The sequence below is a fragment of the Rhinoderma darwinii genome, chromosome 9, assembly GCF_050947455.1.
Source record: "Rhinoderma darwinii isolate aRhiDar2 chromosome 9, aRhiDar2.hap1, whole genome shotgun sequence".
NCBI classification, from domain to species: Eukaryota; Metazoa; Chordata; class Amphibia; order Anura; family Rhinodermatidae; genus Rhinoderma; species Rhinoderma darwinii.
In genome coordinates, this window is record NC_134695.1 from 4639795 (window position 1) to 4655784 (window position 15990).

The 15990-nt window shown below is 43.7% G+C and overlaps 1 protein-coding gene across 3 annotated transcripts; it reads right to left on the reverse strand.

Moving 5' to 3' along the window:
* Positions 1-736: 736 nt before the first annotated feature.
* Positions 737-12512, reverse strand: SPDYC (speedy/RINGO cell cycle regulator family member C). Of its 3 annotated transcripts, none has more exons than XM_075836824.1 (7): positions 12405-12512; positions 9757-10000; positions 7813-7871; positions 6560-6645; positions 2830-3001; positions 1511-1808; positions 737-1028 (listed from the first exon to the last, which is right to left on the reverse strand). In XM_075836824.1, exons 2-7 carry the CDS (start codon positions 9962-9964, stop codon positions 967-969), a joined length of 885 nt encoding a protein of 294 aa, XP_075692939.1. In that variant the 5' UTR covers positions 9965-10000; positions 12405-12512; the 3' UTR covers positions 737-966. The 3 variants fall into 3 exon arrangements, with proteins under 3 accessions (XP_075692939.1, XP_075692942.1, XP_075692941.1); XM_075836827.1 differs by lacking the exon at positions 12405-12512 and adding an exon at positions 12094-12136; XM_075836826.1 differs by lacking the exon at positions 12405-12512 and adding an exon at positions 11848-11967.
* Between the last annotated feature and the right edge of the window lie 3478 nt (positions 12513-15990).

Sequence of the window (15990 nt, forward strand, 5' to 3'; positions counted from 1 at the left end):
CCTATTGATTTTAATGGAAAATGAATGCTTCACTTTCCCATGCAGTGGTGTTACAGCGGGGGCTTAAACACTTCCTGCAAGGTTCCCCCATAGAGTAGTGCTTATGCATGGGGGAACTCAGTTGCAGGATGTCTTGTGATCTTAGCTGGGGACCCTTCTAACAAGAAAAACCCTCTCAAAGTGAAGATCCCAGCAGACTGTTGCAGTATGACAGCAGACAGACTCTGCAGAAAAAGCCAGTGTCCCAGAAAAATAACTCAAACATAAACCTGTACCAGCATATTTGACTAGAGAGAACATGTTCATGTCACCAATCTGCTGCTCCTATATTAACTAAGATTGTAAATGTTATATTGCAGAGTACAAAAAAAAAAAAAAACACAGACGGTTTAGACTCAGGAATTAATACATCATACAGTTAGAGACTGCATTTTTATTTGAGACTAAAGAAAAAACCTCCTTGGGGGGGGGGGGTGAGAACAGCAGTCCCATGGTCATCACAATTTGCTCTGAAATAAGACTAGCATTTACAAAACACCTAGACTTCTGGCACTGTTCAAAGCCCTTCTATTTGTCCGATGAATAAAGGAAATAGTTTAAGAAAAAAAAAATTCAAGTAATAAGGGGTCAGGCAGAGTGGACCCATTCTAAAGTGCAAAAACTTCAACGAAGCTTCTCCCAAGCCAAGTGTCGAAGTCCTGGAACCTCCACTGAACTATGTACAGGAAAACAAAAATTCAGACGTGTATAAGGTGACCTTTATTAGTGACCACCCCAGATAATTACATATACATTATATTTACATAAACAGCCTGCTTATACAGAGCTAATAAATTAGATAAATTTATACAGACATCATTTCTATTTCATGCCAACCCAAACAAAGGCTGATGAAGAACCATGTGATAAGTGCTTGCATAGGCTTCCAGAATATTTCAGGAGAGAAGACAATGCAGATATCAAGTGCTAGAGATGCCAGTTCAAAGATGTCCCGCCAGGCTCCAGTCCAACCAATGGCTCCGGATATACTGAAGGAGGAGAGAGGTCAGTGAAATTTTAGCAAAAAGAATTAGAAGTTAAAAAAATTGTTGTCTGGACTGTGGAGACCAATTGCCTAGGCCTGATTTTCTCCCCCCCCCCCCCCCTCCCTTCCTTCCCTCCCCTTCTTTACCTTTTGTTAAGAAAGAACATGTTTGATACTTATCACTTGAATGGTTGTACATTTATTGCATATCACGATGTTCGGTCCCTGTGCACAACTGATAATGTACTATATGATGTTGAAAATTAAATAAAAAATTTGATTGAAAAAATTGTTGTCTCATTGTAAAATTCCTTGAATCCAAGCCCAATGTATGCAACTGCTCAGAGTTCATTATCCTAATATTGTCCAGATTATAGGGCATCTCAGATGGCCACAAAGACCTTGTCATGTTCTATAGTAGACTGAAAGGGCTGAACTTAAAAAAACAAAACAAAAGAAACAAAACACAAAAAACACACCACTTACCGTGGAGGTCATAAGTGGGATCAGGTTCCAGCAACAGGTCTGAAGGTAAGATGAGAAGATTCTGGGGCCAGTGTCCATTAGAAAATGAAAGTTCATGCTCTGGTGAGGAGCAGTTGTCTGTACCCATTTCAGATCCACTGCTGCTGGTCCTACAGCAAAGAGCACAGCTGGCAGGGGTGAAGCCTGGCCCACGTGGAAACAGATCATCCTCATTTCTGAGGTAACTTCTTAGTGCTCCACTATGGTGGATAGGGCGGTCACGGAACCAGGCCCAGTGAGCAGGATCTTTAGACATCACCTAAAGAGAACAAATCATGATAATATATACACCTTACGAGTTATGTACTTAGAGGCTCTGTCACCAGATTCTCAAACCCCCATCTCCTATTGCATGTGATCAGCGCTGCAATGTAGATAACAGTAACGTTTTGTTTTTTCAAAAACTTTCATTTTTGGCCAAGTTATGAGATATAGATTATATATATATATATATCCAAGTAAGCTTTGAAATGGACAACGGGGCGTGTTTTTATTCGTATGTCCAACTGGGCGTGTATTGTGTTTTTAACTGGGCGTGTTTACTTGTTTTACTAACTGGGCGTAGTGAATAGAAGTGTATGATGCTGACGAATCAGTGACCAATTAGCATCATGCACTCCTCTCCATTCATTTACACAGCAGCATCCGTTCTTACTAGAACCATGTGCAGCCACATACACAAGTGTCCTGATAATGAATACACATGACCTCCAGCCTGGACGTCATGTGTACTCAGAATTCTGACACTTCGGAATCCTGTGAGATTTCCAGCAAGGGAAACGAAGTCTTGTTTACCTCGTAATCTCGCAAGATTACGTGCAGCTTGCTGAAATCTCACAGAAAGGATTCAAAAGTGTCAGAATTCTGAGTACACATGACGTCCAGGCTGGAGATCATGTGTATTCATTATCAGGACACTTGTGTATGTGGCTGCACATCGTTCTAATAAGAACGTGATGCTGCTGTGTAAATGAATGGAGAGGAGTGCATGATGCTGACTGGTCACTGATTCGTCAGCATCACACACTTCTATTCACAACGCCCAGTTAGTAAAACAAAGTAAACACGCCCAGTTAAAAACACAATACACGCCCAGTTGTCCATTTCAAACCTCATTTGCATATATATATAAAATTTCTCATAACTTGGCCAAAAATGAACGTTTTTAAAAAAAACAAAATGTTACTGTTATCTACATTGCAGCGCCGATCACATGCAATAGGAGATAGGGATTTGAGAATCTGGTGACAGAGCCTCTTTAATAAGACTCCCGCATTTACCTCATCACAGAATCTCCGACTCACAACCGCTCTGTAATTCATTTTTGACCAAAAACTGTCCCGTAGCCGCAGAAACTGAGGATATAATTCCCGCCAAGAGTCCCCCAAGGCCCATGGGAAGATTTCATACTTATAATCCTCCTCATCCTCTTCCATGTCATTAGCCAAGTAACTAAGAGAATACACAAATTTTTTTACTGAAACAAGCAGAAATTAAGTTCTGTGCATATAAACAGCAGTTTAACTACTGTATACAGTCACCCCTGCTCTAGACTAAGCAATTTTACCAGGAAGTTAAAGCTTTTTATAGTTGACCAGTAGATCACGTGATGGCAAAGCAACATTCCTCATAAATTCTAGATCTAGAGGTTTAAAAAAAAACTGTACAATATGCTAGACCTCAATGAATTACAATATCTTCAAAAAGTTAATTTCTTACAGTAATTCAATTCAAAAAGTGAAACTCATTATATAGATTCATTACACAGAGTGTGTAATGAATATTCCAAAATATAGAATAAAATATCCCTTTCAAAAATAAATGATGATCAAAAAGTCACATGTACTCCAAAATAGTACCAATAAAGACTACAACCCTTCCACAGCTTTGACTAAAACACAAACATTATGGCTCTCAGAATATGGCGACAAACTATTTTTAATATATACACACACACAAAAAAAAATGTAAAAAGTGATTTTATCGTGCAAATGCTGCAAAACCCTAAAAAGCTATATACATATGGTATCGCCATAATCGCATCGACTCGCAGAATAAAAGTAAAATTGTTATTTATATCCCACTGAAACACAAAAAAATTTAAATATAAAGATTAAAGGTTCAAAATACCCCCTTCTCCCATTGTTCCTCTAAAGTAACGTAAAATATAAAACAAAGTTGGTATCGCTGGGTCTGTAACAGTCTAAACTATTACAATATACCATTATGTGTCACACGTGGAACACTGCAAAAAACAACATTTGAAATGACAAAAATCTGCTTTTTGGTCACCTTAACTTTTTAATCACTTTATTTTTATTTTTTTGAGAGCTGTCTGCACCAAAAAAAATAAATAAAAAAAATGGTACAAATATAAAACAAAACCTACACCTCATCCTGCATGCACTCACATCTCAAAGAACCAAAAAAGAAAAAAAAAAGTTAAAGCTCTCAGAATGTGATGACACTATTTTTTTTTTAAATACTTTTTGTAAAAGTAGTACAAAAAAAAACCCCCAAAAAAACACCTATATAAAATTTGGTATCACCGTAATTGTATTTAGCTGCAGAATAAAGTTAAGTTGTCATTTTTACTGCACGGTGAAAGCCATAAAAATGAAACTACCCAAAAAATAAAAAATTGAAAAAAAAATATGGTGTAATCGCAGTTTTTTTTCCCAATTTCAGCCTGCAAAGAATTTTTTGGCAGTTTCCCAGTACATTATATGGTACTTTAAATGGTGCCGATAGAATCTACAACTCCTCCCACAAAAAAACACCCTGGGGTCAAAATGCTCACTACACTCCTTAAACCCCCAAGTAGTGACCTCTATTTTGGAAACTACACCCCTTAGTGCATTTTGTTTTACTATTTGACCTCCGAGCCATGCAATTGTGGGTCAGTGCTGTGAAAATCACCAAAATAGGCCTCAAATGCACATGTTGCTCTACACCCTGCAAGGCATTTATCATTTGCCCGGACATCTGATAGGGCTCAGAAGTGAAGTTTCCAAAATAGGGTCACTTTTTGGGGGATTCCACTGTACTCAGGGGTTTGGCAAATATGACATGGCACCGAAAAACCTATCCAGCAAAATCTGCATGCCAAATAACACACTTGCCTTTGTGCCCTGAAGTATGCCCAAACAGCAGTTTATGACCACACATGGGGTATTGCAGTACTCGGGAGAAATTGCTCTACAAATGTTGGGGCGATTTTTCTCCTTCATCCCTTGTGGGGAAAAAAAAAAAAAAAAAAAAAAGTTCTTCATTTTCACGGCCTCTAATAAATTCTGCAAAAGGCCTGCGGGGGTCTAAATGCTCACTATACCCAAAGATTAAAGTGTAGCTAAACTTTTGACAAATGTCTGACATATAATAATGACATGTCAGAAGATTTGTGGGGGTCTGAGCACTGGGACCCCCAACAATCGCTAGAACGAAGCAAGCTGAAGCGCTCGTGTGAGCACTCAGCAGCTTAGTGTCTGTTCGGCTTTTTCCGGAAAGCCGACGTATCAGAGTACGGGCTCAGACTTTCTATTGAGACCGTACACCGATTTATTTATGGAAAAAGCCAAACAGGTGAAGCAGCTGAGCGCTCACACGAGCGCTTCAGGTGCTTCGTTCTAGCGATTGGTGGGGGTCTCAGTGCTTGGACCCCCGCCAATCCTATCTTCTGACATGTTACTATGACATGTAAGACATTTGTCAAACGTTTAGCTACACTTTAAGAGGTGTAGTTTCCCAAATGGGGTCACTCTTGGGTGTTTCCACTGTTTTGGTTCCTCAGGGGCTTTCCAAATGCGACATGAAACCCAAAAACCATATGGCGCTCCTCCCCTTCTAAGCCCTGCCGTGTGTCCAGACAGCAGTGTATTACCACCTATGTGATACCGCCGTGCTCACAAAAGTTGGTGCTTTTTCTTGTAAATTTATCATTTCTACGTTTTATTGGAAAAAACCTGAAACTTAGATTTATTTTCACGGTTTAATTCCACTAAATACAGAAAGATATTTGTGGGGTCAAAATGCTCACTATACCCATCTATAAATTCTCCTTGCGGGGTATAGTTTGCCAAATGGTGTCTTTTTGGGGGTTTTCACTGTTTTGGCCCCACAAGACCTCTTCAAACCAAACATGGTGCCTAAAACATGTTATATTAAAGAGGAGGTCCCAAAATCCACCAGGTGCTCCTTTCCTTCTGAGGCCTGTGTTTGTCACGTAGCCACAAGTTGGATATTTCTAAAAACTGCAGAGAATCTGGGAAATAAATATTGAGTTGCGTTTCTCTGGTAAAACCTTGTACATAGCCGTTAAGAATGAAACCTAGACTAACATGCACAGAAGAGGACCTGTCACTTCCTAGGAAGCCTCAGTGAGACAAAAAAATAATTAAAAAACTGCAGCATGTGGATGAGATGTTAAAATCTCTGCAACTGTAATCGCCTGTGCACTTTCCATGCAGAAATTTATGGCATTTCCGCTACGTGTGGACCCATACTTTGACGGTATTGTGAGACTTCCTGTGGTCAACTTTATCCTCAGTGAACGCTGCCAACTCAGAATATGGAGCGATACTCAGAATAATCCTTTACAAGCAGCTGTATCCTCCTCTAGCTGGGCTGCATAATACACAGGGGAATCTTATTACATGGCTGAAACCACAATACTTTGTATAAAGTAAAGCCAAGACTCCTGGTGCACCAATTTTTTGCCCGATTCGTGTTTCACCACTCATTACGAGGCATTGGGAAATTCACAAGGTTTGAGAGTCCCTTTTGCCAAATTGTTTTCTATGGACCAGCAAAGTGACACTACATGTGAATTGATTCGCTCGCCCCTACTCTGATCTGAGCACAAGAAAAAAAAAAAAAATTGCTGAACCCCACCTCCTCACCAGAAAATTAAATTAGGGAAATCTGCTGTTCTGCTAATGATCTATGGAAGCCATTCTTCTAATTTTATCTACTGCCCATGTTTCTCAGTACAGATAGGACTTAAATACTTACAGAGCAACAAAGAAGTTCATGGTGGAATATTCGCTTGTGTATATGCCTGCACGTTTAAAATACACCAAGACCATTGCAAGAAGATACTGTAGATAGAAAAACAAAGCTTTAGCTTGGAGATTAAAAAACCCAGCCGCAACAGTTTCACCTGTAAATATATAGAATACTACAGACATCCACCGGACTAAGTGATTTGCTACAAGAATTTAGACTAAACCAGCATTTTTCTCTTGACAAACGCTGATCTAAAGGGTACCGCTGCTATTTTTTGCAGATGCTGAATTTTTATGTATTTAAGTGAGGAAGGGATATTAATTACCATATTAAAGTAGACCCAGTTGTCAATAGGAAGCAAACATTTTTTTCACTTTTTGATACAAAATATTACAAGTTTCTTATGAGTAATACTATGCATTTCAGTGCATGATAGTTAAAGGGGTATTTCCATCTTGGACATTTATGGCATATCCACAGGATATGCCATAAATGCCCAATAGGTGCAGGTCGCAGCCCTAGTACCTTCTATCTGTAGAACGGGGGCACCTGACCTACCTTGTCCAAGTCCCGCCGCTCCCCGGCCACTGGCTGACGAGGTGGTCGGGAGTACAGAAAGGCTGGGTTCCCACGGTGCAGATTTGCTGCAGATTTTGCCTGCATTTTATAAGTCAAAACCAGAATTGGATCCAGGAGAGGAGACCTAGAAGGCCTTTTATATATTTCTTCTGTTTAGGTTCCGTTCCAGGTTTTGACTTAAAGACGCATGCAAAATCTGCAGTGTGGGAACCCAACCAAACAGTGTAGGTCAGCAGCTTCTGTACTTACTACCAACTCAACACAGTAGTCGGGGAGCTGGACAAGGTAGGACCCACATCTATCAGACATTTATGGCATATCCTGTGAATACGTTGAACGTCCAAGATAAAAAAAAACCTTTAAGGCCTTGTTCAGTTTTTTGCAGGCAGAAAAATTTTCTCCGGCCATTCACAGCAGGTTTTTTTTTTCTGTCTCCCATTGCTTTCAATAGGGTTTTTGAGGCGGAAATCATCTAGATAATGTCTGTTTTTTTTCCCCATAAGTGTTTTTTCTGCTTGCGGGAAAAAAAACAAAAAATCCTCCACCTCTCATTGAAATCAATGGGAGGCATTTTCAAAACGGTTTCCGAGTCAAAAAAATGCACGAAAAAAAACCTCACGGTGAACAGGGCCTGAAGGCTTCGCCAAGTGCTGGTCTGACAAAGCAGCATCAACATCTACCTTGTCGGAGATTCTTAAACAGGCATCCATAGACAGGAACTGTTGAATCAGCTCATTTTCTGTAAAATAAAGAAAAACCATTGCCAGTTTTAAAAGTATTCATTACGAGAATGATCGGTCTATAGCTCTCCCACTATTTACCCAAAAACATGGAATTTTTCAGAAAAACAATGTGCGTGACACCAGCCTTAAAGAGGCTCTGTCACCAGATTTTGCAACCCCTATCTGCTATTGCAGCGGATAGGCGCTGCAATGTAGATTACAGTAACGTTTTTATTTTAAAAAAACGAGCATTTTTGGCCAAGTTATGACCGTTTTTGTAGTTATGCAAATGAGGCTTGCAAAAGTCCAAGTGGGTGTGTTTAAAAGTAAAAGTCCAAGTGGGCGTGTATTATGTGCGTACATCGGGGCGTTTTTAATACTTTTACTAGCTGGGCGCTCTGAAGAGAAGTATCATCCACTTCTCTTCACAACGCCCAGCTTCTGACAGTGCAGATCTGTGACGTCACTCACAGGTCCTGCATCGTGACGGCCACATCGGCACCAGAGGCTACAGTTGATTCTGCAGCAGCATCAGCGTTTGCAGGTAAGTCGATCTTACCTGCAAACGCTGATGCTGCTGCAGAATCAACTGTAGCCTCTGGTGCCGATGTGGCCGTCACGATGCAGGACCTGTGAGTGACGTCACAGATCTGCACTGTCACAAGCTGGGCGTTCTGAAGAGAAGAGGATGTTACTTCTCTTCACAGCGCCCAGCTAGTAAAAGTATTAAAAACGCCCCGATGTACGCACCTAATACACGCCCACTTGGACTTTTACTTTTAAACACACCCACTTGGACTTTTGCAAGCCTCATTTGCATAACTACAAAAACGGTCATAACTTGGCCAAAAATGCTCGTTTTTTTAAAATAAAAACGTTACTGTAATCTACATTGCAGCGCCTATCTGCTGCAATAGCAGATAGGGGTTGCAAAATCTGGTGACAGAGCCTCTTTAACTAGAGTGGGAAGCCATTATGCTTCTTTTAAAAAAGCACCGTCAAGTTGCTCAAACAAACAATTTGCTAAAGGATCACACACAGCAAGTATGGAGGGGGGTTAGGGCACTGAGGAAAACAGTAGCAGGCCGTTTGTGAAGAAACAGGGAAGAGATGGTGACGAGTGGTCTTTAAAATAAAAATTTCTCTGAAGCCATGTTCAGACGGCTTCGTTTCAGATGTAAACGCAGATATTACGCCTGCAAACTGCTTCCTATTAATTTCAATGGGAAATACACGATGTAGTTCATACGAGGCGCATTGTAACGATGTTAAAAATCAAACACGCCTCGAAAAAAATACGCTTCATGAAGTAGTGACATGTCACCTCAAAGCATTTTACAAGCCGATTTTTACCACTTCAAAAAACACTGACAATAAGCCTCAAAAGTGCTTGCAAAAATAAGACACTTTGAAGTCCAGGCGTTTTTGGAGCGAATTTTCTGAGGCTCTCTTAAAATCAGCTTCATATTTTTTCAGCCTGAACACATGCCGTGTGAACATGGCCTAACATCTCACACACTAGAGCAGATGCAACAGCATTTATCAAACTGAAGATCTGTGGTGCTGCAGAACATCCAGACTCCTTCGGCATCATTCATTTTAAAGGCGGTCGCTACTAATTGCCAAGACCCCCCTCCCTCCCAATAAAGAACTGGTGCACAAGTAGGGGGATTAGGGGAGATGGTGATCTTATATGCATGGCTAGCTTCAGAAGATATTTTGCATTTAAGATCACCTCCACCCCTTCATTTTGCAGGTTCCCAACACAAGTTTCCTATTTACATATAATGTATGACTTACATTTGCTGCCATTAAATACATAAACTGTTTGAGTAACTATGTATCAAATCTACCCCTCCCCCCCATCAATAATAATATTGCTTGGAGTGGGCATGTTCTTACCTAGGAGCCTGTAAAAGGCCTGGCACTCTTGAGGTTGGAGATTAAGAGCACTTGCCACCTTGGATCTGGTTACTGGGACCTCTCTCTCAGGGATTCGCGACTTGCGCGCTCCAACAACCCTAGCATGTTGATGTCCCCTCAAAATGCTTTGCTTCACCACGCTGCCAGCAGTTGCTGCGGCCCGAGGGGCAATTTGCACATGCCTCATTGTATAAGGTAAAGTGGAACAAGCTTAAGGGCTGATCTGAAAATAGAAGCATTGAGAGTTCATCCACCGGTAGATACCAAGTGGAACTAAAAAGATTTAAAAAAAATGTAAATAAAATACTATAAGATATATTTACACTACAGCAAAAGCCAGCTCGCTGTAGACTGGCTCATCACAAAGGGATCTTATGTGGAGTCTGCATGTTAGAGAGCAGGAGCCAGGCAGATTTACAAAGGGCCTGTTCACATCAGCGTTGCCCTTCCGTTGAGGGGTTCTGTCGGAGGTTTCCGTCGGGTTTACCCCTGAACAGAAATACAAACCGTAGCTTCGGTTTCCCTGGCCATTGATCTCAATGCTGACAGAAACGTTGCGAATGGTTTCCGTTTGTCACCGTTGTGACAGGGTTTCCGTTGTTTTGATGGAGTCAATAGCACAGTCGAAGGGCAACACTGATGTAAACAGGCCCTAAGACTGGCATTTCATATGCCAGTCTTAGCTATCTGCTCTGCTGGAGTAAAATGCAATAGATTTATTAAGAGGTGCACTCTTAATAAATCTATAGCATCTTCCTGCGGGCTGTGTAGCGCAACTACTGCGGCCATGCACCATCCCCCCCCTCATCGGACACAGACGTATACTCACTTCACCACTCCTCTTCCCTTTGTGTCCCCTCAGCTCACACAAGGTCCTGACGCTGAGAAGAGTCAGGACCTTGTATGAGCTGCATGTTGACAGAGCAAGAGGGGACCGAGTGGAGAAGACCATAGTTTATTTTTATTTAATTGTCCATTGGTGGTGTGGTAGTCTGATGTGGTATGGGGTAGTACGATCTGGGGGCGCAAGGTACAGGGACCAGCATAAATAATAATTTTGTTGGGCCACTGAGGCTCCCGCACCCTTTAGCAAAGCCAGACACGCTTTCCACAAAAGTAGCAAGGGAAGCATAACACAAAAAATAAAAAAAGCTGCAATATGCAACTTTTGGACCCTTTTAAGAGTTTGTTAGATTCCTCCCATAGTTGTGGGAAAATATTCAATGCAACTTGTAGTTTATTCATGAACACCTCATCTCCTACTCACTGATTGACAGCACTCACTTATACAGGGAAGGCTGTCAATCACCAAGTAGCACCACCCACTTGACTCCTAAACCATCTTTTCCCACATCAATCTGCTCAGCGCCTCCTGCTCTATAACACGTTGCCTGCAGATCAGACTTGAAAAGAAAACCTGTTATGTGAAATAATCTCAAAAGTAAGTGAATATAGAGACAGTCAGCGATCCGTTAAATCCAGATTTCTCGTGAAGCACAGGGACAGCTGGGCAATAATCACAAAAGTTTGGTTAAACTAAAACCTAAAAGGTAATGGCAAGCACATCCCGAATTGCTGCAGGCCAGCAGTGTCAGAGTGACCCATATTCTGCAGATTGGCAGGATTCTTCAATACCAAGAATCCTACAAGGGATCCTCATAGTTCACTTCTACTGCAACCCCATGAGGGGGGGGGGGGGGGGAGTGGGGGGGTCAAACTCCACCTGCAACCATGTAATAGACGATGACAGTAATCCAGTGGAGACAATCTCATTGACCGCTCTGGCTAATACCAGGGGTTGCAAGTAGGGCATCCCTCTGACATCATACGCCCCAATAAGGCATATGGAGAGGTGTAATCTCAATGGGCCAACAACTATAAGGCACACAAATCACAATGATTTCACGTAACAAACCCAATGGGGACACAGAATATTTCCAACACCACCCTAGACACAACAGCAGCACCCCCATAGTACACAGGAAGGTCTTGTAATAACCAATTTTCATATCATAGAAGAGTAAGCTGCCAGGGCACAAGAGTTACTTCAAACAAAACGCAACCACTGACCGAAGTAACCATGCGTTATAAGCATAAACAGTGAGCAGACACAGGTAACAGCGCAGCTGTGGGTGACTACACATTATCCATACACATGTGACAGCTCAGAGAACTTCAACAACACAGCTAAGGCAACGGAGGGGGTCATATATATATATATATATATATATACACACACACACACACACACACACACACACACACTACAAGACAGTGGGAGGGCGGGGGTCTCCACATACGGGTACTGTCCACAACCTTAGAGCGCCAATCTCTACGCACGCTGTGTGTCTATACCCGCCTACAGTCCTCTAACCACCTGGGAGGAGGAGGAGGAGCCGGATACCGCCAGATTTACAACACGAACCGTCTACTGTATAGACCGGAGGCTTGGAACCTGAAGCTCACCAACTGCTGGGAAACTACAACTCCCAGCGTGCCATACTAGAGGAAGACAAGTTATAGAACACTGGGACATGTACTGTCATGAGCCGGCAATCTCGAGCACCCTGCCTGACAAGCCACCCAACATACCAGGCGCATGTACACCATACAGCGCACCCACTGACCTGAGCAGAGGGAGTAACCAGCGAAAGGTGGCTTTGTGACCCCACGGGCCTCCTGTACGCAGGCTGAAATCAGGAGGGGCGGAGAATCACGCCCCCTACATGTGCTGCTGTTCTTATACCCCGCCCAGTATCAGCCAATCGGTTGTCTTACAGCTGTAGCGTGGGGGCGTGGCTTGCAGCTTGATCAGGTGTATGTGCTGGGAGCTTGGGTTCACCTGGAGGACCTCGGGTTCTAGCCTGTATACGCACTGGTCTGTTTCTTTAGGCCTCGTGCACACGACCTTTGTTTTTGTCCGTTTGTTCTCCGCTTGTTTTTTTAACGGATAGCACACTGACATATTTGTTTCTTTGGCCCCATGCACGCTACCATGTTTTTCACGGATCTGAGCCTGGACTGTAATAAGACATGCCCGTTCTTTCTGCGGTCCGGGCTCCTGGGCCATGCACAGATCGTGGAAACCACAGTCGTGTGCATGGCCCCATAGGAATGAATGGGGCCATGCATGCTTTTTGCGACCGCAATTCTCCGGAAAAACCACGAGAGAATTGCGGCCGCAAAAGCATGTTCGTGTGCATGGGGCCTTAGGCTTCATGCACACGACCGTGGCCCGTAATTACGACCCATAATTACGGGCACAGCTGGCCGTTTTTACAGGCCATACTCCCATTATAAAGTATAGGAGCTTGGTCCGTAAAATAAAAAAATAGGACATGTTCTATTTTTTTCGGCCGGTTTCTACACCACGGACACCCTCCCGTAGACATGCGGGAAGGTGTCCGTCGGCCATAGAAATGAATGGGTCCGTAATTACGGGCGATTTTACGGTTGTGTGCATGGGGCCTAAGGGTGTATTCACACTTTGCTCTGATATCGCATTTTTTTATTTTTTCGTTACATCATGGCAAAGCTATACAGTTTTGTGGAAATCTTGGCAAAAAATGCAATATGACCACGACATGCCAATACAGCTTTGGGCCCCATGCACACGAACGTGCTTTTGCGACCGCAATTCCCCCGAAAATCCATGGGAGAATTGCGGCCACATTCATTTCTATGGGGCCATGCACACGACCGTGGTTTCCACGGTCCGTGCATTGCCCAGGAGCCCGGACCGCAGAAAGAACGGACCTGTCTTATTACGGCCGTGTTCTGCGGTCCAGGCTCATAGAGAATAATGGACGCTGCCATGTGCACGATTTGCGGGCGGCTCGCGGGTGACACTCCGCCCAAAAATCACGGCCGTGCACATGGCTACGGTTGTGTGCATGAGGTCTTGCATAGAACAGTTTTGATACACTTTTCTTTATAGTGTACCTATCACCTGAAAAGGGGGGCAAACATTCGGGTAGGGGTATCCTAGCATCTTCTGTACGTATATCTCTTGTTATATATGAACAGTTACCTCTAAAGGCTTGTCCACACGTAACGGAATTGCTGCAGAAAATTTTGTGCAGCAATTTCCGCAGAAACTAGCAGGATTTCCGCTGCGGAAAAACCACACCAATTCCTGCATTTTTTTACTACAGAAAATGGTGTGGATTTTGCTGCGTTTTTCTCAGTGTTGGGAGATGGTGACCTCTCCTCTGAAAAACGCAGCAATTCAGTCCACTTTCCACAGCAGGAATTGACACGCTGCAGTACGAAAAATACGCACCGTAGGTCAATTTCTGGTTGGAAATTTTACGCAGCATGTGGATGAGATTTGTTAAATCTCATCCACGTTGCTGCTACTGTATTCTACTGCATATTTTCTGTCCGCAATTCCAGATAAAAAATACGCAGCAATTCTGCTACATGTGGTCTCAAACTCGGCCGGGTAAGTGGGCCACATATAGAAAAAATGGGAAGTTAGGCGGAATTCACATGACAGGGTTTCCCGGCCGTTCATAAATCGGCCGTCACCCGGCTGCATTAGGAACAATAGACCCCTAATGGGGCTATTCACACGACCGATTTTTTGACGGGCCGGGAGAACCGGCCGTCAAAAAAACGGGACATGCCCTATTTTCGGCCGGGTACCATAGAAGTCTATGGGGCCAGGTAATACACGGCTATCACCGGAATGTGTCCCGAATGATGGCCGGGTCTACCGTCGCTCGCGCACTCTCTCCTCCTCACAGCGCAGAGTGCATGTGAGGAGGAGGAGGGTCTTTTTTTGCTCCCTGTAGGAGTCGGAATCCCCAATCCCCGGCCGGGGATTGGGGATTCCGCTACAGGAGAAGTGCGTGACTACACTGTCCATATATGGACACAGCGACGTCACTCACTTCTGCAGCGGAATCCCCGACTCTATGGCTGGGGATTCCGCTACAGGAGAAGTGAGTGACTACACTGTCCATATATGGACACAGCGATGTCACTCACTTCTGCAGCGGAATCCCCGACGCTATGGCCGGGGATTCCGCTACAGGAGAAGTGAGTGACTACACTGTCCATATATGGACACAGCGATGTCACTCACTTCTGCAGCGGAATCCCCGACGCTATGGCCGGGGATTCCGCTACAGGAGAAGTGAGTGACTACACTGTCCATATATGGACACAGTGACGTCACTCACTTCTGAAGTGGAATTCCCGACCTGTGGCAGGGAATTCCTCTCCAGGAGAAGTCAGTGACTACACTGTCCATATATGGACATTGAAGTCAGTGACTTCTCCTCGAATGTGGGGGGGGGATGGGTGCAACCTACAGGGGGCTGTGTGGCATCACCTACAGGGGGCTGTGTGGCATCACCTACAGGGGACTTGGTGGCATTACCTACAGGGGACTGGGTGGCATTACCTACAAGGGGCAGGGTGGCATTACCTACAAGGGGCAGGGTGGCATTACCTACAGGGGGCAGGGTGGCATTACCTACAAGGGGCAGGGTGGCATTACCAACAAGGAGCTGGGTGGCATTACCTACAAGGGGCAGGGTGGCATTACCTACAAGGGGCAGGGTGGCATTACCTACAAGGGGCAGGGTGGCATTACCAACAGGGGGCAGGGTGGCATTACCTACAAGGGGCAGGGTGGCATTACCTACAAGGGGCAGGGTGGCATTACCAACAGGGGGCAGGGTTGCATTACCTATAGGGGGCAGGGTGGCATTACCTATAGGGGGCAGGGTGGCATTACCTGCAGGGGGCTGGGTGGCATTACCTACAGGGGTCTGGGTGGCATTATCTACAGAGAGCTGTGTGTGGCAACAAATTTAAATGAAATTCATCCGATTTTAAAACGGACAGGGAAAAAAACGGCAACACGCCCCGGAACGGAATCGGAACGGATGCAAACCGGCCGGGAAAATCGGCCGATTTTCCCGGCCGACACTCGGACCCTGTCGTGTGAATGAGGCCTTACTTTCAAATTTGATACAATACAAAATTATTGTTAATCAATTAGTTATTTGAACTACTATAACACTATATTACTATAATAATAATACTACATTACTATAATAATAGTGCTAGGTTTAAAATTTGAGATATTTCTCCACATGCTTATTTCAACAATCCAGTTTTCCAGTTTAAGTGTCGCTAAATGCAGTCCGGAGGCTCAGTTGGCAGCGTTTTGCAGACACACAAATGTCAAGATTGGGCAGC